This window comes from Scyliorhinus torazame, chromosome 2, assembly GCF_047496885.1.
Source record: "Scyliorhinus torazame isolate Kashiwa2021f chromosome 2, sScyTor2.1, whole genome shotgun sequence".
In the NCBI taxonomy this organism is placed as follows: domain Eukaryota; kingdom Metazoa; phylum Chordata; class Chondrichthyes; order Carcharhiniformes; family Scyliorhinidae; genus Scyliorhinus; species Scyliorhinus torazame.
In genome coordinates, this window is record NC_092708.1 from 232,377,478 (window position 1) to 232,403,347 (window position 25,870).

The window sequence follows — 25,870 nt, forward strand, 5'->3', positions numbered from 1 at the left end:
GTAACTGGAATCATACAGATTTTTTAATGATTACAGAATGCAGATCCCTGGTGTAATCATTAAGCTATTACAAAATTAGAAGGATTTTTAATTATTTAATGAAAACTCAGAAGGTTTTCACTTTTTATCTGTGAGGCAGCATTTTTGCTCTCCCGAAGAATAAAGTTTTTCATTATTGGCTCTTTGGAATTTTCAAATACCTCAACTTGTCTAGTCTGATGGCCCTGCATGCAGCTTGTGATAATTGTTGACCTCGCCTGTGCCTTTGAGCAATTTGGGAACTGGAAACATTAAATGCTGTGTTTGTCTGATCTCCATAAGCAGTAGTGCTACAGAGCTGCAGTTAATGTCTTCAGAGGATTAATATATTGTTGGAGGAATAAACTAAATAAAGACAAGTTTGCTATTACTCAGTATTGGACAAATTCATTTATCTCTGTTCACTGGGCATTTCTCAGGATCGTTTCCTTTCAGAGTAGAAGCTCGTGGAGACATTTCAGATACATGAAGCAAAGTGCAAATAGTTATTTTCTGTAATATTGGATGGTAGATTTTAAAAGTTGGACAACCCCTGTCAGAATTACGATGTAGGTTCATAGATGCTGATGTTAAAGAGATCCCAAGATCCCAGAATATGAATCTGCTGCATAATTACGGCGCCATAAAGAAATTGGTTCCACAGAGTTGCCAAAGCTTAACACAAGAAATCTTCAGCGACTCAGTTGTGCCTGGCAGGGACCCAGGCGCAACAGGTGAATCACGCGAGAGCCCCAAATCAGGCTTCACGCCAGGTACCGGGCCGTTCACGAGTCACCCAACTTGTTCCACCCGGCACGATCTAGATCACGACCTCACTGGGCAAGTTCCTGATCTGATTTTTTGAATGGGCCTGTTAAAATACCTGAACGCCGGATTCGCCCGGTGCCTGGCGAGACCTCACCAAGTTGTCATTTAGTACTGGCCCACACAAATGTAAACCAGGTATAACAGGTTGATAAAGAGGGGAGGCGCCTGAAAGGGGGGGGGGGGGTACAAAAGATCGGGGCTGCCAATCAAAGTAGCGTCCCAATCTGCGAACAGCAGTTCTTGCTGGCGAAATTAGCAGGAAGAAACTCCTCGAGGCCAAAATAAACGGCAAAGTGCAGTTGAATAGCGGGGTGTTTCTCGGCACTGCAGCCGCTAAATGTGCCCAAAAGTGGACTTTACATTTATCCGCTGAATCACTCCCCTTAGCTCAGGAGGTAATTTAATCTATCCACCTCTCTGTTTTTCATTAACTTATCCATTCATTAGCAATATCTGTAAGGTCTGCAGATAAGGTACTAAAGTGACAAATATCCATCCTATATTAAAATCAAAACAAAACCGATTGCAATATAAGTACAAGTAAACCAAATATAAACCATAATCAGGGTTTTGTTTTTGGGACGAAGGAAAAGTGTTTGCCAGTCAGCTCTCTGATAGCTGGTCACAGGGGCTTTTGTATGTTTTAAAATGGAAATTTGGTCCTATCCTACATTTAACCCAGCACAGTGCCTTCTACAATAGATCTGTGAGCAGGCACAATAACAGCAAGGCTCTTTAACCAATTGTATTGAAGAATTCTCACCGAGATACGCAGAGCCTAAATCAGGAAGTCTGAAACAGGAAATATAAATTAGATTTAAATGATGTGCAGAAAGCGAAATAAAAATGATGGACTACAAATGGGGTTAAGGGAAAGAGATAAAAAAGGCAGAATAAGTTTTTAAAAATATTTTTTAAGTCCCCACCACTGCATTAACAATTATCATACTATTAAAAGGTACTTATGTTGTTAAATTTACTGTGTGATAAATTTAATGAGCAAGAAATGGTGAAATCCCGCAAGTTCTTAAAAATGATGGGGAGGCCATCTGTGTGAAGCAAGTGTAAATTGACCAGCAATTTATAATGTATTTCTTAATCCACTGAAATGTGTGGTCGACTTCTGCTTTAATAACAGCATATGCCATTAACACACGATTATTTCCCCAGCAACATCTGGCCCATTATTAAACTCGCAAATCCCTGATTATTTATATTTATTTTGCTTTTTTGTAGGTGGAGCAGCCATTGCGGTCAAAGAAGACAGGATGGCACAAGCTGTTATCTAAACAACGCAAACGAGCAGTGGTTGCCTGCTTCAGGATGGCACCACTCTATAACCTACCAAGGTAGAAGGGGTGCTGTATTTTCATATATTCAGAAACATTATGCTAGCGATTATTTTTCCTGTTTATTCTTTACCATGCTTGACTTTTGTTTTTTCATTTTAAGTTACAGCTCACATTTTAAAGACATTATTGCATAAAGCACTTTTTTTACACTGGTTAGCGATCACACTCCAAAGATACTATTAATGAATGCCATTCTCTTTGTTACCTTCTTTAAACTGGCCACTATGCTGTGTTCGCCAATCAAGAGGGTGAACCGACGTTCTGTCACTCTGTTCTGACTGGGACATGTACGGTAAAATTCCTCAGTTACCTTCCTGCATTCCCTTCTTGTAGGAAGGTTCATTTCTCATTGTAACCTAATCCCATTCCTGTCAGCAGCTTGCTCAAGAAATCACATTGCAAGCCCACACCTTAAGTCATTAATTTTAACTGTGAATGCTTGCCAGGCATCATTTGTATTGTAGAAAAGCATTTTATAAACTTGTCATGAGATAGCATTTGTTAATTATATATCATTGTGAACATCTGTGCACTTTCAAATTTAATTAATAGCTCAAAACGTTTAATGGAACGATCAGACATGTATTTGACACTTATTCATGTACTTCTTTAAAATAAAAAGATTAACAATATGTATCATCTTCACGCAGAGAAAATAGTTAAAGGTACTTTGTTTTAATTCACACAGTACGGTGAAGTATCCCACACTTAATTCAGAAACATACCTGTGCCTTTTATTCATCGATGCAAAAAAAATGTGTCCCTTTTCTTTAGACACAAAATTAACATTTACTTCCTGAACTCCTATCAACATCTGTGGCTGGAAAAGCTATATAAGAACACTGACTTTGAAAGTCTTATCGTCTATTTGACGGTAAAGTAACATTTGGTTGATAGGCACCACCTTCTGCCCTTTGCAAACACTTTCCTTTGCACACCTATAGTCTTCAGTTTGTACTCGAACCTTGCCCAGAATCTGATTGGTCAGTCAGTCAACCAAAAACCCCCACAAACCTAACATCAAAATGATAAAAATGAACAATACCAGTATTTAAAAGTAAAAATAATTTGCTTTTCACATATCTATTGCACGCCTTGGGATAGTTTACTACCTTAAAGGTGATATATAAATGCAGGCTATCATTGCTATGTTCAATTGTAGATGAATATGAAGTGAAAGGATACTTAACAATATGATGAACTAGTACAAATGATTACTATTATTCCAATATGAAATTTTATACGGAATACTTTTACTCTGGATACGAGGGAATGCCAACAATATTTCTTCTGAGATGGCGGAGGAAGTGTGGGCAGGAATGCCCAGTTCAGGCAATACCTTAAGTTGTAATAATTCTTTTGTTGACTGACCCCAACCTTTAAACTAGTCACGGGTTAATATTAATTGTAGCTTAAACAAATTATAATTAAAACAAATGGATCTGTGTGAAATATGTGGCTATCACAACTGACCAGCATATCTCCGTTTCCTAAATAACTTTTTCTTCATTTGAATCATACGTTATTCAAGATCTGAATTCTCAAGGAGAACAGTATAAAGTAATCAACACTTCAATTGATCTGTGATCATGACGCACTGTTGACCAATCAGAAAACTGGACTTGTACAAATCTCTACTAATGGTCTTTATCCGTTATTTTAAATAATAAAGTCTCCCTTAATCTACTAAACAAAACTGTGTTTCACTTCCTACTACTCCTGATTTTACTATACCCTCCCACTTCCTAGGCATCGTGCTGTTAATCTCTTCCTTCAGAGTTACCAGAAATCATGGATAGAGACAGAGGAGTACTCATTTGAGGAGAAACTAATTGAGGATTTAGCTGTAAGTATTGGCCTCTTGTGTGACTGGTTTTTAGTTCCAGTACAAGTGGCCATGCTGCATTTTGCAAGAAGCATTGCCAAGCTGTCTCCAACCTGTGCAACTTATCTCAATCTCAGTTATAATATGCTGGTTTGGAGGGAGAGGCTTATGCTGCTGCGTTTTTGTTGGAAACTGGAATGGGACTTGGCAGCTGTGAATGGCAGGTACCTTTGAGCTGAGTAAGGTGGACTGGCTTTCGCTCTCATCAGCTTGTATTTGGTGCAGAATATGAAAGAATGCATAAAGCATAAGTGACCATTAGATGATAATTGACTGCTCCCATTGATTACCATGAAAGTTGTGAATGGATTAATAGGCCTCCCTGTGTGAGTGAGACTCGATTATTATTCCTAAACCAGGAACTGGGTGCTATTTATCATGCATAAATTTCCAATTAAATTAAAATTTATGTTCTAAAAGGTACTTTCCCCTCTTATGTCTCTATGAAGTGATTGAACCGAAAGGTTGGATAGCTGACATGCTTCCATGTGTTTAGTCAATGTTCCTCTGTAAAGAGTTGCTAATCAGCATTAAAGAGTTGCACAGGTTTTGGTTGAGTTCACTATTCTTAAATGTTCTCACATGTAGAAATATGTCACTTCCCCCTGAATGGCCAGACACCTGTCAAGCAGGCAGCCAAAGCTGTGAAACCGCTGTGCTGAAACCACTGCCTCTTTATGGTGCAGGAGTGCCACTGCCCACTTTAATTTTAATTTCTTATTGAATGTGTATTGTATGAGGGAGGAGCCATGGCTCAGAATGTTGGTATGCATTACACAACTGCTGTTGCATGTATTAAATATGAAACGATAGAGTACCCAAGTGTGTTACAAGGCTCTGAATGGCCAAGATCATGTCACAGAACATAACAGTGTAGCACAAACAGCTTATAAAATACCTTTGCCCAGAAGTTGTGTGGAGCCTTGTAACAAACTATCAGGTGTTTTGTTGGTTAATGCAGTCCATATATAATTACGAAGTTGTATAAATTGCACTGGGTTTGCCTGTATTGCTAGGCTGTGCTTGTCCTTTATGCTATGATTTGCTGAATTTGAAAGGAGTGAGAATACCATATTTTTGTTGAAATCTTTTGGAAGATTTATCGTTGATCAAGTCTTGCCTTTTACAGTTACAGTTCACATTGTGCACTATTTGGTGATTTTGGGTTGTGGAATTAAATAAGGCTACATTTCATGACTTTTCATAGATTGTATATTGTGAAACAGGTAAATGAGATGAAACAAAGTTGGCAACAAAAGCTAATGAAAACAGCAGGTTATCATTGCAAAGACGCAGTTTGTTTCTGCAGTTCAGTTTACACAAAATGGGGCATCATTTGCCCTTCCACCATGTGGAGTTGGTGGCGGGGGCATTTAATTGGGTGGGGACCCGCTACCTTTCTCCTTCCACCCTGACTAAGCCCGTGAGGAGTAGGTCAATGGATGGTCTTTCCACATCCCCCTGAGAATTTAGATGCTTATGTGAGCAATTAATACCTACGTAAGGACTTCAGTCTACTACTATTAGTATTCACCCAGCAGCGGGTGTGCATAACTAGCAAACAGTGGTGCGTTTACTTGTGGGCTCCTAAGGTGAAAGAGGTCCCTCGTTCAAGTGTACTGTGCATTTGAAATTACACACACATATTTTTCACCAGCTGGGGGGAAATTAACATTTCCCCAGTGAGTCATCTTACTCCCATATCGGAGAACTTGGCAATTCTACATGCAAGGTTTAATTTCCCAGAAAGGTTTTTTCTGATCTTTTGTCGTGGGGCTAAAGTTGACTGGATTTTGAAGGTGAAAGGTTATACTTGCCTTTCATCGGGTCCTATCTGGAGTATTGTCCCTCATACAATACTGCTCTGTTTCATCAATGTTGTCATGTTAAGTTAAACTACACCTTTGCCATCTAATATATGAGCATGCCTTTCAAAATGGATTTGTTTGTTCAAAGTACTAAGATCATGTTTCATCACTTGGACCCCGCGAGCTGTGGGAATTATCTAATCTGCTTAGTGGGCAAAACTAAAACAAAGAGTGGAGAGAATGTTTCTGATTGAAGTGTTTTCTCGATTTGTAATTTGGGTGCTGTGTGCAAATGTTGGCTCCTCGTTTGAAAAGTAGAACTAATTGTTTTGCTGAGTCTCACTGATACAAAATATGATTGCTCTTGTCACATATAATCTCTAAAACTTTTCAACTTATATTTTAAGTATTTGTACTCCCATCCACTGGCTTACATAAACATTCAATTGTGCTTAGAAATCTGCTACAGTATCAGAAGAGGAGGAGGAAGTGGCTGACAAGAAGCCTGATCCACTCCATCAGCTTATATTGCATTTCAGTCGAAGTGCTCTAACTGAAAGAAGGTAAAATAGGGATATTCTTGTGCTATAGTCTTAGTTGTTGTTGCAAAATAAATATTGCCAGGTACAGTTGCTCGGCAAGAAAGAGACAACAAGGAGAATCTCTTGAGGGAAGCAAAAGGAGAGCACTTCTTTGTTCTGGGGGTATATTAAGTATAAATAATGTTGGACAAAACACTGTTCCAGTTTGTAAAAGGTTCAACACCCTCATTCTCTCGGCACCTTTGTGGGTTGCTCGATGACAGCTTGTGGGGCTCTTAGTGTTACAATCCCATTTGATGTTATAACTGGACAGGGACACCCCAGAATGGAACCCTGGCTCAAAAGATCAGAAGGCTTTCAACAAAATCCCACATAAAAGATTTGTGTGTAAAATTGAAGCATTTGGGATTGAGGGTAGTCTATTGAGTTAGATAGAAAACTGATTGGCAGACAGCAAACAAAGAGGGGGAATAATTTTCCAAATGGCAGGCAGTGATTAGTGGGGCATCACAGAGATCGGTGCTTGAACCCCAGCTATTCAAAGTATATATTAATGACTTAGATGAGGAAATAAATGTAGTGTCCCCAAATTTGCAGCTGACACAAAACTGGGTGGGAGGATGAGCTGTAAGGAAGATACAGAGATGCTTCTGTGTGATTTGGACAAACTGAGCGAGTAGGGAAATGCATGGCAGATGCAGTATAATAATAATCACTTATTGTCACAAGTAGGCTTCAATGAAGTTACTGTGAAAAGCCCCTAGTCGCCACATTCCAGCGCCTGTTCGGGGAGGCTGGTACGGGAATGTGAGGATATCCATTTTTGTAGCAAAAACAGGAAGATAAATTATTATCTGAATGGCTATAGGTTAAGAGAGGGGAATGTGCAACGAGACCTGGGTGTCCTCGTACACCAATCACTGATAGTAAGCATGCAGATGCAGCAGGCAGTAAAGAAGGCAAATGGGATGTTGGCCTTCATAACGAGAGAATTCGAGTTCAGGAACAAGGATGTCTTGTTGCAATTATACAAGGCCTTAGTGAGTCCACACCTGGAATACTGTATGCAGTTTTGGTCACCTTATCGGAGGAAAGATGTTCTTGCTTTAGAGGGAGTGCAGTGAAGGTTTATCAGACTGATTCCTTGTACAGGGTGTTGGTGAGGCCACATCTGGAGTATTGTGTTCAGTTTTGGTCTCCTTACCTGAGAAAGGACATATTGGCACTGGAGGGAGTGCAGAGGAGATTCACTAGGTTGATCCCAGAGTTGAGGGGATTAGATTATGACGAGAGGTTGAGTAGACTTGGCCTGTACTCATTGGAGATTAGAAGGATGCGGGGGGGATCTTATTGAAACATATAAAATTATGAAGGGAATAGATAGGATAGATGCAGGCAGGTTGTTTCCACTGGTCGGGGAAAGCAGAACTATGGGGCATAACCTCAAAATAAGGGGAAGTAGATTTAATACCGAGTTTAGGAGGAACTTCTTCACCCAAAGGGTTGTGAATCTCTGGAATTCCTTGCCCAGTGAAGCAGTTGAGGCTCCTTCTTTAAACGTTTTTAAGAAAAAGATAGACACCTTTCTAAAGAATAAAGGGATTCGGGGATATGGTGTACAGGCCGGAGAGTGGAGCTGAGTCCACAAAGATCAGCCATGATCTCATTAAATGGCGGAGCAGGCTCGAGGGGCCAGATGACCTACTCCTGTTCCTAGTTCTTATGTTCTTATGACAGGCTTATGTATGAGGAGAGTTTGAGTCAGTTAGAATTATGTTCACTCGAGTTTAGAAGGATGAGGTGGGATTCTCATAGAAACCCATCAAATTCTAACAGGACCAGACAGGGAATGCAGGAAGGGTGTTTATGATGATGGAGGTGTCCAGAACCAGTCACAGTCTGAGGATATATGGGGTAGACCATTTAGGATTGAGATGAGGAGAAACGTCTTCGCTCAGAGTGGTGAGCCTGTGAAATACGCTACCACAGAAAGCAGTTGAACCCAAAACATTGTTGGCATGATTGAATGGCCATGCTGTATCGAAAAGCAATTTGCTGTGGCGCAGCGTGGCCGATAGAAGCTGGGAGACCCCATTCCCAGGATCTACCCAGCTCGCAGCGTCTCGTGTGATCTAACCCAATCTATTGAGATGTTGCAATGTAAATCCCGCCCATTGTGGACGGGATCACATTTTAACAAATCTGCATGTTAAAGCAAGACCGCTAGTCACACTTTAATGTGTAGATTCCCAAGTTACCCGAGGCATGAGATCAATCTCCCTCGCCTTGGTGACCTCAGATACGCGCCATTCGGTACTGGTCTCCACAAAGGAGGACCAGACGGAACGGCACTTGTGGGGGTCTCCCAGGGGATTGAGGCCCACAGATGCATGCCCTTTGGGTAGGGTGGTACCCTGGCACTATTGGTGCCACCTGGGCACCCTGGCATTGCCAGCCTGGCACCCTGGCACTGCCACCTGAGTGCCAGCCTGGCATTGACAAGATGTCCAAGTGGCACTGCCAGCTGGCAGGGCACTGCCAAGGTGCGAGGTTTGCACTGCCAATGTGCCAAGTCGGCATTTCTTGTGCGGGTGCAATCGGGCTGGGGCTGCCCTGTGTGGGTTTTGACGAGTGCAGCGGGGAGGGGCAGGGACCTTCCCATAGTGCGTTGAGGCTTGGGATGATCAGGGGTCGCTTCGTGGGAATCGGAGATCGGGACGCCACTGAGGAGTTCTGGTGAATGGAGCTCCTCAGTGTACAGAACAGGGTCCCTGTTAATGCCCCGTATCAAATGCGAGTCATGTTTTATAGCTTTGTGGTTCACAGCAGTGCGAGCGCCGGGAAACATGCGGCTAAACGCGCTTGCTATGGGACCTTTTTCCCATTTGGTAAAATCGCACCCTGTATATTTTCAAGAAGGAGTTAGATATCGCTCTTGGGGCTAAAGGATATGGGGGAAAGTGGGAACAGGTTACTGAGTTGGATGATCAGCCACAATCATAATGAATAGTGGGACAGGCTCGAAGGGCTGAATGGCCTAATCCTTCTCCTTTTTTCTATGTTTCTATGCATTCCAAGAACTCAACCTAATTTAAAAGATGGAGTTAATGGTTAACTATTTTCAAAAGGTTGCCCCAAATTGTTGACGTTGCCATCTTCATAACATTTGATTATTTTTGTCGGGCATTTTAGGTGAACAACCAAAAGAAAAATGCATAATTCTACAAAATTAAATACTCTTTAAATCACCTTTTGCAGTGTCATTGAAGATGACCCCCTGTTCCTGGCATATGCAGACATGATGGCAAAGGTAAGAGAGATGGAGGGTGCTGGGGAGGTAGAACATAATGTCATAATTATGCATGCCCCCATATCTTTTGCCACCAAGAGACAGCATGCACATGGAAAAGTAAATGGTTTCATGGATAAAACCTAGGGGAAACTCCAGAAGCAGTGTAAAGAGGTGGGCAGGAAAACCTTTGCTCATTAGACATTTGTTACAATTGGATGAGTAAATTGGAATCAAGTGAGGGCATTCAACAACAACTTGCACTGGGGGCAGAAATCAAGATATGCTTGGTGAAAGCAGCTGCAGTGCTGCCATGGAGGAATAACAGTGAGTCTTCAGTAAAGGCGAAAGCTCAAGTCAGTACACATGAGCCAAGTGTTAGTCAAGGAAAATGAAGTTTTCTGCTGGATTGCATATTCTGGAGGAAAATGTAGGCAGGAGTGATGATTGGTGATCTGTTGGCAGAGTCTAAGTGGGAACTGATGAACAAAATGAGCAAAACAAGGGAGTTAGCAGTTTAGCCTCTACAGTTTAATTTGGTGAAGGTGACATTGAACAGGGAAGTAGTGGAAACAGGTGTTGCTAACATTTGTGAAATATTGACAATGGGTACTTCAGTAATCTCTTCGAGGAATACATCAAGAAGGAGGGAATAGCTGGGGGCTGATCCAAGAGGGAATAGGAATAGATGGGAATAAGGATGACTGAGAGTTGGGAGGAGTATTGGAGCAGGAACAGAATGCTACAATGTAAGAAATGAAAGGTGGTATAACTCCATGCCAGCCAAGGAAGTAGGTAGGAAAAGAGGGGCCAAGGAAGAACGTAGGGAGGTGGGTAGGGCTCTAATTTGGAGCAGCAACCAAAATTCTCGCACATTTCTCACATATTCCGCCAGTGAAGAAAACATCTCACAAGCAAAAATTCTGACTTTTATTTCCACGCAACTCTCACTTGCTTCTGACTTTGCCCTTTCGGTCTTGGCTGTCTATCTCTACCTTGGCATATGGCTGATAATTTCAAATAGAAGCTTTGTGGTAATTGCCAGCCTTCCCAGTGCAAAAGGCAGAAATGTTCCACTGGCCCACTGTGGGTTGGTGCTCCTCTGGGGCTGGAGTGTTTGGTGAATCTTCTGATTCTGAAGATGAGAACTGATGATGCCATTGAAGGAAACACGTCGTATTCTTCACAAACTTTGAAGGCATTGGAATACTCGGCAGAATTGCTAGGCAGAAATAGATTTGAACAGAGGTCATTTAATCCTAATGTCTTCATCTTTGGTTCAATAATTAGAGCTGCCAAGTTGCTGAGGAGGAAGATGAAGAGAAAGAGAAAACCTTTGAAGTAAGTCAATAAAACCTAGGTTTCAAAATGTTCATTCTGGAAAGCAGAATTTTTTTTTTTAAATTGCATTCCTTCCTCATCGTGCTAAAAATGGACATAAAGTTAAAAAATATTGCAGTGACTATGTAATAATTGTTTACTGGGTAAGCTAATTGGTCAGGCAATGAAATACTGAATCCCTGAGGCATCCCTCTCTGGTAGTCCCTCAAAGTGAGGGGGCACTGGAAGTTTTTTAAAATTCATTTACGGGATGTGGACGTCGCTGGTTAGGCCAGCATTTATTGCCCATCCCTAGTTGCCCTTCAGAAGGTAGTGGTGAGTTGCCTTCTTGAATTGCTGCAATCTTTGAGGTGTAGGTACACCCACTATGCTGTTAGGTAGAGAGTTCCAGGATGTTGCCTCAGTGACAGTGAAGGCACGGCGATATATTTCCAAATCAGGGTAGTGGGTGACTTGGAGGGGAACCTCCAGGTGGTGGGGTTCCCAGGTATCTGCTGCCCTTGTCCTTCTAGATGAAATGAAATGAATGAAATGAAAATCACTTATTGTCACAAGTAGGCTTCAAATGAAGTTACTGTGAAAAGCCCCTAGTCGCCACATTCCGGCGCCTGTTTGGTGAGGCTGGTACGGGAATTGAAGCCGCGCTGCTTGGTCTGCTTTAAATGGTAGTGGTTGTGGGTTTGGAAGGTGCTGTCTAAGGAACCTTGGCGAGTTACCTCAGTGCATCTTGTAGATGGTACACATGGCTGCCACTGTTCGTTGGTGGTGGAGGGTCTGAATGTTTGTGGAAAGGGGAGCAATCAAGTCTTTTAACATGGTGAGGCTGTTGTGTTGCAGCTTCAACATGATTCTGACCAGGAGACTATCCATTCTTACCACCTGTCTTAGGCATATTGGAAAGATTTGCAGGCTGATGATCAACCTGTTTGGTCACGTACTGAACCCAACTTCTTTGGCCATTTGGTCCCAGAGTTCAACTTGAACTCGGAGCTTCTGGCCAAGAGGCGGGGACACTACCCACTGCACCACAAGACTCCTAACGCAGCTACCTGTGCTGTTACATCTGCTTTTCATACACACTATGAAACACACGCTATGAAAATCTTGCACAGTAAAGGAACTGAAACCAGATTGTCCCCCTATTACATGTGTCATAAATATTACATTGTTTGTGAGATTATAAAAATACGTTACAGAATTACACTGTGAGGGCGCGATTTAACCAAAAACTTTCTAAGTGTGGTAGCAATCAGGAAATGCCACGAGCTTCCCGACGCTCAGACCGGTGAGGCTGTCACCACTATAAAATATTAATTGGTCCGTTTAACGAGGCCCCACGGGCCTCACGCCGCAAATGATGTTCCCGCCGGCTGATTTGCCGTGACCGCGCTCGCCAGCCCCCTACTAACTGCGGAGAGCAGCACTAAACCGCTCCTGCACAGCCAACTCCTCTTGCAGCCATGCCACCGAGGAGAGCAGCCCCACGATTCGGGGATGCTGACCTGGGCAGATTGTTAGATGCGGTAGAAGCCAGGTGGGATGCCCTGCTCTCCCTAGGGTCAATCACAAGTAAGCCAGTGCCGCCTGGGAGGAAGTGTTAGAGGCCGTCAGCTCAGGGAGAGTCACCAGGAGGACCGGCACCCAGTGGGGTAAGAAGATCCTCCACCGGGCGGCACGGTAGCATAGTGATTAGCACTGGCTTTTCACAGCTCCAGGGTCCCAGGTTCAATTCCCGGCTTGGGTCACTGTCTGTGTGGAGTCTGCACATCCTCCCCGTGTGCGCGTGGGTTTCCTCCGGGTGCTCCGGTTTCCTCCCACAGTCCAAAGATGTGCACGTTAGTTGGATTGGCCATGCTAAATTGCCCTTAGTGTCCAAAAGAGTTGGGTGTGGTTGCTGGGATGGGGTGGCGGTGTGGGCTTAAATGGAGTGCTCTTTGCAAGGGCTGGTGTAGACTCGATAGGCTGAATGGCCTCCTTCTGCATTGTAAATTCTATGACCCCAGACCCCCCACACCGAGAATGTGCCAGGCAGCCCGCCCACCCCCACCGAGAATGTGCCAGGCACCGCCTTGTGCGGCCGAGAGATTCAGCGGAGGATGTCAGCGACACTTGGATGAGTCCCAGAGGCTATGGACGCAGGAGATGGCACCGGCAAAGTGTGGCAGAGTGGCGACCTCAGTGGAGAGCCTGGTGCACAACATCAGCAACATGAGTGCAGGTGTCCAAGGCATGGCTCAGTCAGTGACGACCATGGCTGAGCACCTCAACAGGATGTCCCAGTCGCTGGGAGACGTGACCCGTATCAGGTGGACCTTGATGAGGTGCTGCACAACATGTCCCAGTCTCAGGTGGACATTGCCGAGGCCCTCCAGAGCACATCCCGGTCGCTGGGGAGGTCTCCCAGTGGACATAGCTGAGGCACTGCGGGATATGTCCCAGTCTCAGGTGGACATTGCCGAGGCCCTCCAGAGCACATCCCGGTCGCTGGGGAGGTCTCCCAGTGGACATAGCTGAGGCACTGCGGGATATGTCCCAGTCTCAGGTGGGCATAGCCAACGCGCTGCAGAACTTGTCCCAGTCGCAGGTGGGCATTGCCAGGGCACATCGGAGCATATCCGAGTCACTGAGAAACAGTGGCAAAGGCTTTGACACTGCTGCAGACATTGGGGATCCACCAGGGCTGGCAGAACCAGATGACACAGTGGCATCCGGGACACAATCCAGCTGCCTCTCCATACTGAGATGACCTCCAGGGCCCCATGGACACTGACCAGGAGGAAGGGGTGCTGGTTGACAACCCAGAGCGACTCTACGGAGTGGCGATGACGCCCAGCAGCTCCCCTGAGGCCCAACCCCCGACTATGGCGCGTCTGAGTGTCAGCATCCAGAATGGAGTGGCACAGCGAGGTATGTGCAGCTGACAAGTGGCCCGGGGCCCTCCGGCCCCATGGCCCCCAGGGGACCTGGCTGCCTCTGTTGTGCATTCGGGGAACACACTGAGAGGCCGTTGGGGGGAGGGGGTTAGGGGTAAGGTGTATTGAGGGGCTGGCGGGTGTTGGGAGAGTGGGGCAGACCATCGGGCGATTGGGACAGTTGGAGACACATGCGTATAGAATTTTAAAAAGTCAACCTCTGGCACTTCCACAATGCAGGCCGAGCACCAACCCCTTACCCCAGCTCCCCAGACATGGAGCTCCTGGGTGCCTCTTCTCCCACCTCTCTCTCTCTGTCCGCACCCCCCCCCACCCCACCCCACCCCCTTGACCCCGGCACACTACGTGCAGGTGATGGGTGTGAGCGAGCTCTCAGCAGACAGGCCGAGGTCAGACAATGGCATAGATTAAAGAGCACGAGCTGTCAGCAGGTTATCATCACCTCCCTGCCCTTGACAGTGACCCGCTGATGATGCTGACACAGTCCATCACCCTGGAGTGCAATTACGTAGACCAAGGGGGTTGGGGGGGGGGGGGGGGGGGTGGAGGAAGGTTGAGGGATGGTGGGCGGAAGTGGGAAGAGATGGGGTGGTGGGGAGGCAGAGAATGATGAACGAGGCCATGTCCTATGTGAAGCGGACGAAGATGAGAGCCACCTTGGCCCTCCTGGCTTGCCGGACTTTCGCCGCTGCCGCCTGTCCTCCACGCACCCTCTGAGGGGGTGTACTGCAGTGCACCACCAGAGCGGTCAAGGCATCTGAATCGCATCCTGAGGAGTCCGATGCGCCACTCAATGACAGCCCGGGTGGCCACATGGGCCTCCTTGTATCAGGTCTCTGCATCGGGTCACCGGCCTCTTTACTGGATCATTAGCCAGGCCCTCAGCGGGTACCCTTTATCCCCTAAGAACCAACTGGTCATCATGGGTTGGTCCTCGAAGAGTTCGGGGATGTCCGACTACCCCTGGAGGTAGCTGTCATGCACACTCCCCGGGAAGCGTGCACACAAATGCGTGATCTTCATGTGGTGGTCGCACACGAGCTGGGTGTTCAGGGAGTGGAGTCCCCTCCTGTTGATGTCGGGCATGCCCAGATTGCCCGGTGAGTGCAAGGCGACATGCGTGCCATCTATTAGCCCCTGGTCCTGAGCCATCCCGTCGGTGACAGGGAATCCTGCTGCCCGGGCATCTTGTTGGGCCTGGTCCATGTCAACGTTTATATAGTTTGCTGCCAGGGCAAACAGGGAATCCATGGCTTCACTGATGCACTTGTGGATTGTAGCTTGTGAGAAGGATCCTGAGACGTAGAAGTTCAGGGCTGAGGTGGCCTTGGTATTGTCCTCCTCCGCATGGTGCCAAGTCCGCAAGGACATGGCACAGGTGCCGCACTGTCTCCTTGTTGAGGCGAAACCTCTTGCGGGAAAAGCTGTCCCTCATCTGTTCGAAAGACCAGTGACACCTGTACACCTTGGTTCGCCGGCGGTCACCCACCCTGGGTCCCTCTCTAGCCTGAGGGGCGGTCGGGTCCTCAAGGTGTGGGGCACCACCTTGAGTCTCTGTTGACGCAGTTGCCTCCACCTTCTCTAGCGTGGGCTACCAGGCCTGCCAGCAGCAGCATGAAGGCAACTTCCATGGGGTCGAAGATGTCATCCACCCCGTTAATATTTGCAAGGAATCGGGAGAGGGTGAGAGACTGACAACTAGCAGTGTTCCTACCCCAGGGTCCCCCATTCCCCCCTTGCTCCCCCCACATCCCCTGCCATCTGACAGGCCCTGCCCATGTATCCCTGGCCACAGCAAGGGCCTCTGCTCACATGACCATACACTCTGTACCCCAGACACCCACACGTAACATAACCTGGACCAGGTGCTGGTCCCCTCCCCAGTGTACACTTCCACCCTCTGGTCGCGGAAATGTCCCCGGTGCTGGGGCCCGGCCCGTTGGTGTTCAGAGGTTGGCTGCTGCAGTGTTCCCGCAGTGTTCAGGCACAATCTCCAGGCATCACACTCTGATTGGGATGCTAGGCAATCACTTCCACATGATGCATGGCATGCCTACCCAAATTTACTTGGGATGTGTGAAGCGCTCACTTAACCACGATTTCCAATTCCCAATTAGCAATAGTCTTCAGCCGCACGGCCAGAGGCCTCCGCAGTCAGTGGGAGTTATGGGTGGTCGGTGGAGCAGCCAGGCTGGGGCTGGGTTGTCCCTGGAACGGGAACACATGATCCAGGGGGTGACATGGCAGACCCACCGGTGCTGAGACACCCATGCCCCCTTCCTCCCCCAGCCGAGGCCCTGGGAGGCCACCCAACCCTGCTCCTCAACCGAGGCTGGCCCTCCGGGTCTCCCCCATCCCCCTCTGAGCATCACGGCAGCAATCCCAGAGCCCCCAGTTTCAAGGCCTGGGTGTGAACTTGGTTATTCACCTCTTGGGTCCCCGCAGCAGCCCTGACACCAACTTCACAATTTTAAAAAGGAGTACTAATCAGCGCCCATGCAACCACTTGCTGCGGGGGCCATTGGATCACGGGGGGGCTGTTAGATAAGGGTTCGCTCCCATTAATTGTATGGAGATTGGCTTCGAGTGGTGATTATTGTGTCTCTGCAATGCTGTGGCAGGATCCTGATTTTGCCAATGGGGGTGGCCGAGTTAGATCGCAAACGATCGGCGCCTGGTGTGGTTTTCGATTTTGTTTAAAGGGCTGGTGTAGCGCAGTGGGCTAAATAGCTGGCTTGTAATGCAGAACAATGCCAGCAGCGCGGGCTCAATTCCTGTACCAGCCTCCCTGAACAGGCGTTGGAATGTGGCGACTAGGGACTTTTCACAGTAACTTCATTGAAGCCTACTTGTGGCAATAAGCGATTATTATTATCTAGGAGGTGATTGCTCTTTGTAGCAGTTTCCGAGCCAGCTCTCAAGGCACAGATGCCTTGTTTAGATGGGCCAAAATAATGAACCTTTAATGTTCCATCACCTGGTCCCAGTTTTTTTTTTAAACCTGCAGTTGGGGTGCTCTGCACTTGTTCCAACTTGATTGCGTTTTCACTTTTGTCAATTGTGGAGATGGGCTGATATCAGATAAACTGCTTGTTATAAATTTGTTCCACTGATGCACCTTATCTGATTAATGGTTGCATTGAAATTACATGAATTCAGAATTCAAGAAATGTGTAATTCAACAGCTAATCCAGTGTCTCCCATTTATATGGTCACCAAAGAGTTGAAATTACCCCGCTTCTTGTACTTGTGTACATATCGGGTGGGATTTACCCACTACCCCGCGGCATGTTTTCGGCGGGGGAGGCAGCTCGCCAGCTGAATCTACCACTTCCGCCATTGTCAATGGGATAGTGCGGCAGGGTGGCAGAGTGGTTTACACTCACTATGCCAGGGACCCGGGCTCAATTCTGGCCTTGGGTGACTGTCTGTGTGGAGTTTGCACTTTCTCCTAGTGTCTGCGTGGGTTTCCTCTGGGTGCTCCGGTTTCCTCCCACAGTCCAAAGATGTGCAGGTTAGGTTGATTAGCCATGATAAATTGCCTCTTAGTGTCCAAAAGGTTGGGTTGGGTTACGGGTATAAGATTGGGACATGGGCCTAGGTGGTGTACCCTTTGCAAGAGTCAGTGCAAACTCGATGGGCCGAATGGCTTCCTTCTGCACTATAGAGATTCTATTCTATTTCCCATTGACAACAACCCTCGTCACCGGGAAACCCTTGAACTGGCGTGGGACCGTAATTTCCCATTACCGTGAGCAGCCAGTAAATCCCGAATACCATCACATGCATTGTGGACCCACACTGCTGTAGTCAGATGGTTGTGATAGAAGACAGAGATTTGCTAATTCTGTGAACATTTTATTGGCCACAGTAAAGATGTTACTGCAGACTTGGTTCTAAAAAATAGCAGGGAGGGAATCACCTTAATATTTTTCAGTGTCACATAACTCTTGAGATTGTGTGAAATTATAATTCATTAGTTTTTGTGATGTTTGATTTCTTATGTGAATGACACATTAAAAAACTGACATGTAAGGGCTGATTATGCAAGCTGCCATATTGCCAGGTCAACTCCCAATGCACGTTGACCTGCATGGATGGCCACTTCCATGATTGGGTGATTGAACGTTGGGTGCCAACAGTTGGTCAGCAGATGACTAGAACCCCATGAGGTCCTGCAAACATGTCTGATTTAGGGAAGTGTCATATGTGGAGTAGGGTAGGGACTGAAGGGATTTTTAAATTTATTGATCCTCTCCTTCAGCATCTATTACAAAGAAACACAGAAAATAGGAGCAGGAGTAGGTGATTCGGCTCTTCGAGCCTGCTCCGCCATTCAATATGAATACAACTGTTCCTCTTGGCAAGATTTACCGGCGGGAAATTCCTGTCCCATGCTGCGCCCAGCTTTTGCAGCGACCACGGGTGTTGTCATCGGTGTGGTGATGTGCATCAATGTAAATACATGTAGGCTCGCTAGACACTAGAGGGAGCACCAGAGACATCTCACACACACACACTCAACCAATAGATCAGTTAGATAGGACACGACCAATGGACATTCACGACACACACAGAGGTGACACAACCACAGGAGGGCATTACACCAACCCATATATAAAGGACACCACACACATGATCTGCCTCTTTCCAGTGGAGACAGTCAGTGAGTAGAGACACAGGGTTGATTCAATATCACTCCCACCACGCGGATTGCAGCAACTGGTTAGTCAGTCTGGGTAGCTATAGTAGGATTAGCAGTAGTGTCGAACCCGAGTAATAGAAGTGTAAATAGTTTAATAAACGTGTTGAAGTTATCTCCACGTCTGAACCTTCCTTTGTCAAGTGCACCACAAGGAAGCCGCTTATGTTACACCTACAACATAACAAATCAATCGAGAAATCCCGTTGACAATGGGGGACCGGTAGATCCCGCTGGCAGGCTGCCTTCCCCGCCGAGAAACATGCAACAGTGTGGTCGATAAATCCCCCCCACTCTCTCTAGGCCATACTCTCGTTCCAAACAGTTGGAAGACTTTAAAGATATTTAAAAATAAATGATCTTGTGAAATTATTGTTTTAAAAAAAACATATATTACTTACATTTTACCTGGAATGGTACAAGTAAAATGATTCTTGTGGTGTTGCTCTTTGACTGTGAATTATGTCAAATTGTATTCAAAAATGTTCTGTATACACAATGCATTTTGGAAATTGGAAATGAAAGCTGCATATAGTTCCTGCGTTAACACTGTTGTTTGCATTTCATGTTCCACAAGGAAAAGGAAATGGAAAAGCAAATGACTCTTTATCAACAAGCAAGACTTCACCAACGTGCAGCAGCTGAGATGGTTCTACAAGTGATCAGTGCCTGCAAAGGTACTGTGTAGCCCCCATTATATTACACTGGGCTAATTTTTCTGTTATTTATGGCTATTACCAGGAAGCAATGTACCCTAGTTACGTCCCATGTGCAGATTTTTGTTCAATCAGTTCAGAATATGAACTGTGTTTTGATGGCATTTTACAGTCGAAGTGCGAGAATAGATAAAAACCACTTGGTACAAAATGTCTGTTGTAGTGTGTTCATTTTGCTACTTGATCTTGCTCTTGGTCTTTACATTCACATTAATATTTTAACTGTTCAACAGGTGTACTAGGCCAGATGGTGACAACAACTTTGAAGCTTGGCATTGCCATTCTGAATGGGGGTAACCCAGATGTCCAGCGGGTAAAGCATTCTTTGGGTGGATTTGAATCAGCTGTTTTAACTAATGCACTAATGCGTTTGAAGTTCTTCTCCGTTTTCAAATGTGTGGTTTTCTTCAAATTTTCTGCAGAGAATGTGATTATATTTAAGATTGTCTTGAAGTAAGACGCTAATCCTAACTTCAAAAGTCCATTATTTGTGACACTGGTTTTAATCACATCATGGTAATGATAAAACACGACAGGAAGCTATACACTCCATTTACTGAGCATCTTCCATGGAGATTAATTTGTTTAATTGGTAATATTTGTTTAGAAATTTAAACATCTGCAAATACAGAAATAATACACCTTTTATTCTTCAGATAATGTTGGACTACTTGAAGGAGAAGAAGGAAAGTGGGTTTTTCAGAAGTCTGTCTGGACTAATGCGTTTCTGCAGGTAAAAGAAGAGAATTAGCGGATGTCATTGTGCCATGTTTTTGAGCTCCTGTCTTTGGTATGTTAATCATGCATAACCATACTTATTCACCCAAGTAGCCAGTGTTGATAAGACACGATGACACGTGGCTGGCTTTAATGTTTCTTTTATCCATTCCCTGGATGCTCTAAATAAGTTGGTGGACCTTCTTGACCTATTATGCAACAGTTCGATACAACTCGAGTGCCCCTCAGGGCCAGCTAAGAGAGAATTTATGAGCTAACCACATTTGGTGTGGTACTAGAAAAGCATTGAGGTCTAACAACAGCAGGTTTCCTCTCTTAAGGGGCATTAGTGAACCAGCTGGGCTTTTACAATATTCAGGGTTTGAAGCAATAACCATTCCAATAGGACATACTTCAGCAGCCTGAGAAACCCTTTCCACACGTTCCTTACTTGCTTGAATTTGCTTCCCTTCGAAAGCTCTGCCCTCTCCCACATCTCGTCCAGACTTGCAAACCACTCCTCCAGATATAGATCCCTTGCTCTCACCAGCCCCACCTCCCTCCACCTCCTATACATGCCAGCCATTTCACCCAGCTTGAATCCATGGTTCCCACACAGCGGCGTTAGCACCGACATCCCTTCCATCCTAAAGTGTCTCCTCAACTGGTTCCACACTCTACTCATGGACTCTACGACTGGGCTCACTATACCTCCTTGGTGCCAGCGGTAGTGCCACCGTCACCATGGCCCTCAAGCTGGACCCCCTACAGGACTCCTCCTCCATCCTAACCCATTCTAACCCCTCACTTTCCCACCACCGTTTCACCTTCTCCACATTCGCCGCCCAATAATAGTGAGCAGATTTGGTAAAGCCTCTTTCTGCCTTGTCTCTGTAGCATGGCCTTCTTTACCCTAGGTACCTACCCCGCCCATATAAACTCCGAGATCGCTGCGTCCAGCTTTCGAAAAAAGGCCTTCGGAATGAAGATCTGGAGGGTCTGGAATATGAATAGGAATCTGGGCAGGACTTTCATTTTCATCACTTGGACCCTCCCTGCCAGTGTCAGGTATAACGTATCCCATCTCCTAAAGTCCTCCTTAACCTCCTCGACCAACTTTGTTAAGTTCCATTGCCCACTCCCCCGTCACCTAAACCTGTCCTTGGAAACCCTAAATGGCAACACCACTAAAATGGCTCCCACCCCCCCACCCCCCTCATTCGCCGGGAAAATCTTGCTTTTTCAGACATTCAACTTATAGCCCGCGAAGGCCCCGAACCTCTCTAATAAGCCCATAATTCTCCCATACTCTTCAACGTATCTGAGACGAACAGCAACAGGCTGTCTGCATACAGCGACACCCGATGTTCCCTACTCCCCGTCGTAATTCCTTGCCACTCTTCTGACTCTAAGGGCCATTTCCACGGGCTCTATCATCAGCGCGAACAGCAGCAGCAACAGCAGACACCCCAACCATGTTAATTTATGCAACCCGAAGCTCTGTGAACTTATCTTGTTTGTCCATACACTCGTCACTGGGGCCACGTACAGCAGACGCATCCACGCCTCAAACTTCGGCCCAGACCCAAACTTTCCCAAAACCTCGTATAGAAACCACCTCTCCACCCAGTCAAAAACCTTCTCCGCGTCCATAGAGATCACTATCTCTGGTACCCATCACCGCAACAGGGTCATGATCACATTTAGTAACCGCCCAATATTCCTGGAAAGTTTCCTACCCTTCACAAAGCCCGTTTTATCCTCTACAACCACCCCCGGAACGCATCCTTCTATCCTCCCAGCCATTAACTTAGCCAACACTTGCACATCTTTATTCAACTGTGATATGGGCCTATATGATCCACACTGTAATGGGTCCTTCCCTTTCTTCGGAATTAACATGCTCATCACCTGTGTCAGTGTCTTCGGCAGCTCTCCCTTCTCCAGCACCTCACTAAACACCCTCAATAAATGTGGTACCAACTCCGTCGCAAACTCTTTATAGAACTCAGCGAGGTAGCCGTCCGGCCCCGGGGCCTTCCCCAGCTTCATCCCTTTTACGCTTTTCATCATCTCTCTCAATCCTAATGGCTCCTCCAGTGCCTGGCTTTTTTCCTCATCCAGCCATGAAAATTCCAGCCCATCCAGAAAAGAAACCGCCCCAGATCCCCTTCCTCACCCTCTGATTGGCCCAATACAATTTCTCATAGTACTCCCTGAATGCCTCATTTATCTTCCCTGGCTCCGATAGTACTTCCCCCTTTGCTGTCAATACGCTCAGCATTTCTCTGGACGCGGCCTGTCTCCATAGCTGGCGGGCTACCATGCGGCTCGCATTCTCTCCATATTTATATTGCACCCCCCCACCCCCCCTTGCCTTCTGTAGCTGCCCAACAGCCTTTCCCATCGTCAACCCCTATAACTTCTTTGAATATTCCCTATCAACCTCGACTATCTTATCCAAATCCTCTCTCTTCTTCCTATCTCCGTGCACCTTGAACAAGATAATCTCCCCACTGAACCAACGCCTTCAATGCCTCCCAGAATGTGGCCGCTGATACCTCCCCATTTTGGTTCACCTCCACTTAGTCCTTAATCACCCACCGCACCTTATCGTAAAACCACCTGTCCGCTAACAGCCCAAAGTCTAACCTCCATCGCGGCCTCTGTTCCTGCCTCAAGCTAAGTCGAACCTCCAGCGAATGCAGTGCGTGGTCAGAAATCATGATTCCCAGGGCAGCACGGTGGCGCAGTGGTGAGCACTGCTACCTCACGGCACCGAGGTCCCAGGTTCGATCCCAGCTCTGGGTCACTGTCTGTGTGGAGTTTGCACATTCTCCCCGTGTTTGTGTGGGTTTCGCCCCACAACACAAAGATGTTCAGGTAGGTAGATTGGCCACGCTAAATTGCTCCTTAATTTGAAAAAATTAATTGGGTACTCTAAATTTTTTTTTTTTAAAAAGAAATTGTGATTCCCGCATACTCTGCCCCCACCAACCACACCAACACCTCTCGCTCACCACAAAAAAAATCAATTCTGGAGTATACTTTGTACACGAGAAGGAGTGTCATCCCAATTCAGTGCATACACATTCACTCGCACCACTGGCCTCCGCTCCAGCTCCCTGTGCACCATCACTTATCTCCCCCCTGGATCCTGCATTTCCTGGGCACTTACAAACACTGTCTTTTTACTCAACATAATGGGCACACTCCCGCGACTTTGAATCAAACCCCGAGTAGTATACCTGGCTCACCCATCCCTTGCTCAATCTAACCTGGTCCTTTACGCAGAGGTGCATCTCCTGCAGGAAGACCACCCCCGGCATCAAGCTCCTTAAGTGCGCAAAAACCCAAGATCTCTCCACCGAACCGTGCAGCCCTTGCACGTTCCATGTTATGAACCTTACCGGAGGCTTGCACCTCCATTCCCCTCTACTGTCTGCCATCCTCCCTTTTAATTTCACCCTAAACCGGGCCGATCCAAGATGTCCCTTTTCTTCATCCATGACCACACTGTTCCTCCAACACTGCCACGCAATTCCCCTCCCCCCCAAGCCTCGCGGCCATCTTCCCCACCGCATGTCCATTCACCAGCATTACCTGCCAGCGTGGCAGCTCCTACCCGAAGGCTCCTCTTACCTAATCCCCCCTTTTCCTCCCTGGTCTGTGCAAACGGCTCCCTGTGGAACTCCCCCACCCCCACCCAAATAAAGACAAATCCACAGCCATCACGGGGTGGGGGGGGAGGGGGGCGGCGGAATTGCCCCCTGACAAACTTATTGCCACGTAACAAATAATCGCAACAATAAAATCCCCATCTGGGAAGAAACTCCTCAGTCCCCACACTACCCGCATCTTCCGAACTCCATTGTTCCAACTCCTCCGTCTCCCATCAATGTTCAGTTCATCCCCAGTTTATGATCTCATAATAAAATCATTGCCTCCTCTGGGGTTTCAAAATGGTACTCCCAGCCTTCAAAAGTTACCCACAGTTTCGCCGGGTACAGCATCCCAAACTGGATCTACCTTCGATTAAAAAGCCACTTTGGACTTTGAACCCAGCATGCCTTTCTGTCAGCTCCACTCCAATGTCCTGATAAATTCGGACCTTGATCCACCCGCATTCACAGTTCCGCTTCTCCCTGGCCCACTGCAAGATCTTTATAATAACCTTTATTGTCACAAGTAGACTTACATTGCAATGAAGTTACCGTGAAAAGCCCCTAGTCGCCACAATCCGGGTACACAGAGAGAGAATTCTGAATGTCCAAATTACCTAACAGCACGTCTTTCGGGACAAGTGGGAGGAAACCGGAGCACCCGGAGGAAACCCACGCAGACACGGGGAGAATGTGCAGACTCGACAGAAACAGTGACCCAACTGGGAATCGAACCTGGGACCCTGGCACTGTGAAGCCACAGTGCTAACCACTGTGCTACCATGCTGCCCGACCTTCTCCTTCTCCATAGACTTGTGGAGCCTCACAATCACCGCCCGCAGCGGCTCCCCCACTCTCGGCTTCTGCCTTGGAGACCTGTGTGCTCTATCCACCTCTGGGACCTTGTCCAGCATCCCCTCCACCACCAGCCCCACCAGCATCCTCAAGATGTATCTCATAAGAACTAGGAGCAGGAGTAGGCCATCTGGCCCCTCGAGCCTGCTCCACCATTCAATGAGATCATGGCTGATCTTTTGTGGACTCAGCTCCACTTTCCGGCCCGAACACCATAACCCTTAATCCCTTTATTCTTCAAAAAACTATCTATCTTTATCTTAAAAACATTTAATGAAGGAGCCTCTACTGCTTCACTGGGCAAGGAATTCCATAGATTCACAACCCTTTGGGTGAAGAAGTTCCTCCTAAACTCAGTCCTAAATCTACTTCCCCTCATTTTGAGGCTATGCCCTCGAGTTCTGCTTGCACACTCCAGTGGAAACAACCTGCCCGCATCTATCCTATCTATTCCCTTCATAATCTTATATGTTTCTATAAGATCCCCCCTCATCCTTCTAAATTCCAACGAGTACAGTCCCAGTCTACTCAACCTCTCCTCGTAATCCAACCCCTTCAGCTCTGGGATTAACCTAGTGAATCTCCTCTTCACACCCTCCAGTGCCAGTACGTCCTTTCTCAAGTAAAGAGACCAAAACTGAACACAATACTCCAGGTGTAGCCTCACTAACACCTTATACAATTGCAGCATGACCTCCCTAGTCTTAAACTCCATCCCTCTAGCAATGAAGGACAAAATTCCATTTGCCTTCTTAATCACCTGTTGCACCTGTAAACCAACTTTTTGCGACTCATGCACTAGCACACCCAGGTCTCTCTGCACAGCAGCATGTTTTAATATTTTATCATTTAAATAATAATCCCTTTTGCTATTATTCCGACCAAAATGGATAACCTCACATTTGTCAACATTGTATTCCATCTGCCAGACCCGAGCCCATTCACTTAGCCTATCCAAATCCCTCTGCAGACTTCCAGTATCCTCTGCACTTTTTGCTTTACCACTTATCTTAGTGTCGTCTGCAAACTTGGACACATTGTCCTTGGTCCCCAACTCCAAATCATCTATGTAAATTGTGAACAGTTGTGGGCCCAACACTGATCCCTGAGGGACACCACTAGCTACTGGTTGCCAACCAGAGAAACACCCATTAATCCCCACTCTTTGCTTTCTATTAATTAACCAATCCTCTATCCATGCTACTACTTTCCCCTTAATGCC

The 25,870-nt window shown here is 46.5% G+C and overlaps 1 protein-coding gene across 1 annotated transcript in view; it reads left to right on the top strand.

Annotated features, from left to right (window-relative positions):
- ryr3 (ryanodine receptor 3) overlaps positions 1-25,870 on the top strand; it is a 593,334-nt gene that overhangs the window by 449,043 nt on the left and 118,421 nt on the right. The window contains 8 exon segments of the mRNA XM_072484927.1: positions 2,083-2,195; positions 3,948-4,044; positions 6,348-6,454; positions 9,692-9,743; positions 11,013-11,063; positions 19,276-19,375; positions 19,648-19,727; positions 20,071-20,147. Of these exon segments, the coding sequence (XP_072341028.1) occupies positions 2,083-2,195; positions 3,948-4,044; positions 6,348-6,454; positions 9,692-9,743; positions 11,013-11,063; positions 19,276-19,375; positions 19,648-19,727; positions 20,071-20,147 (677 nt within the window).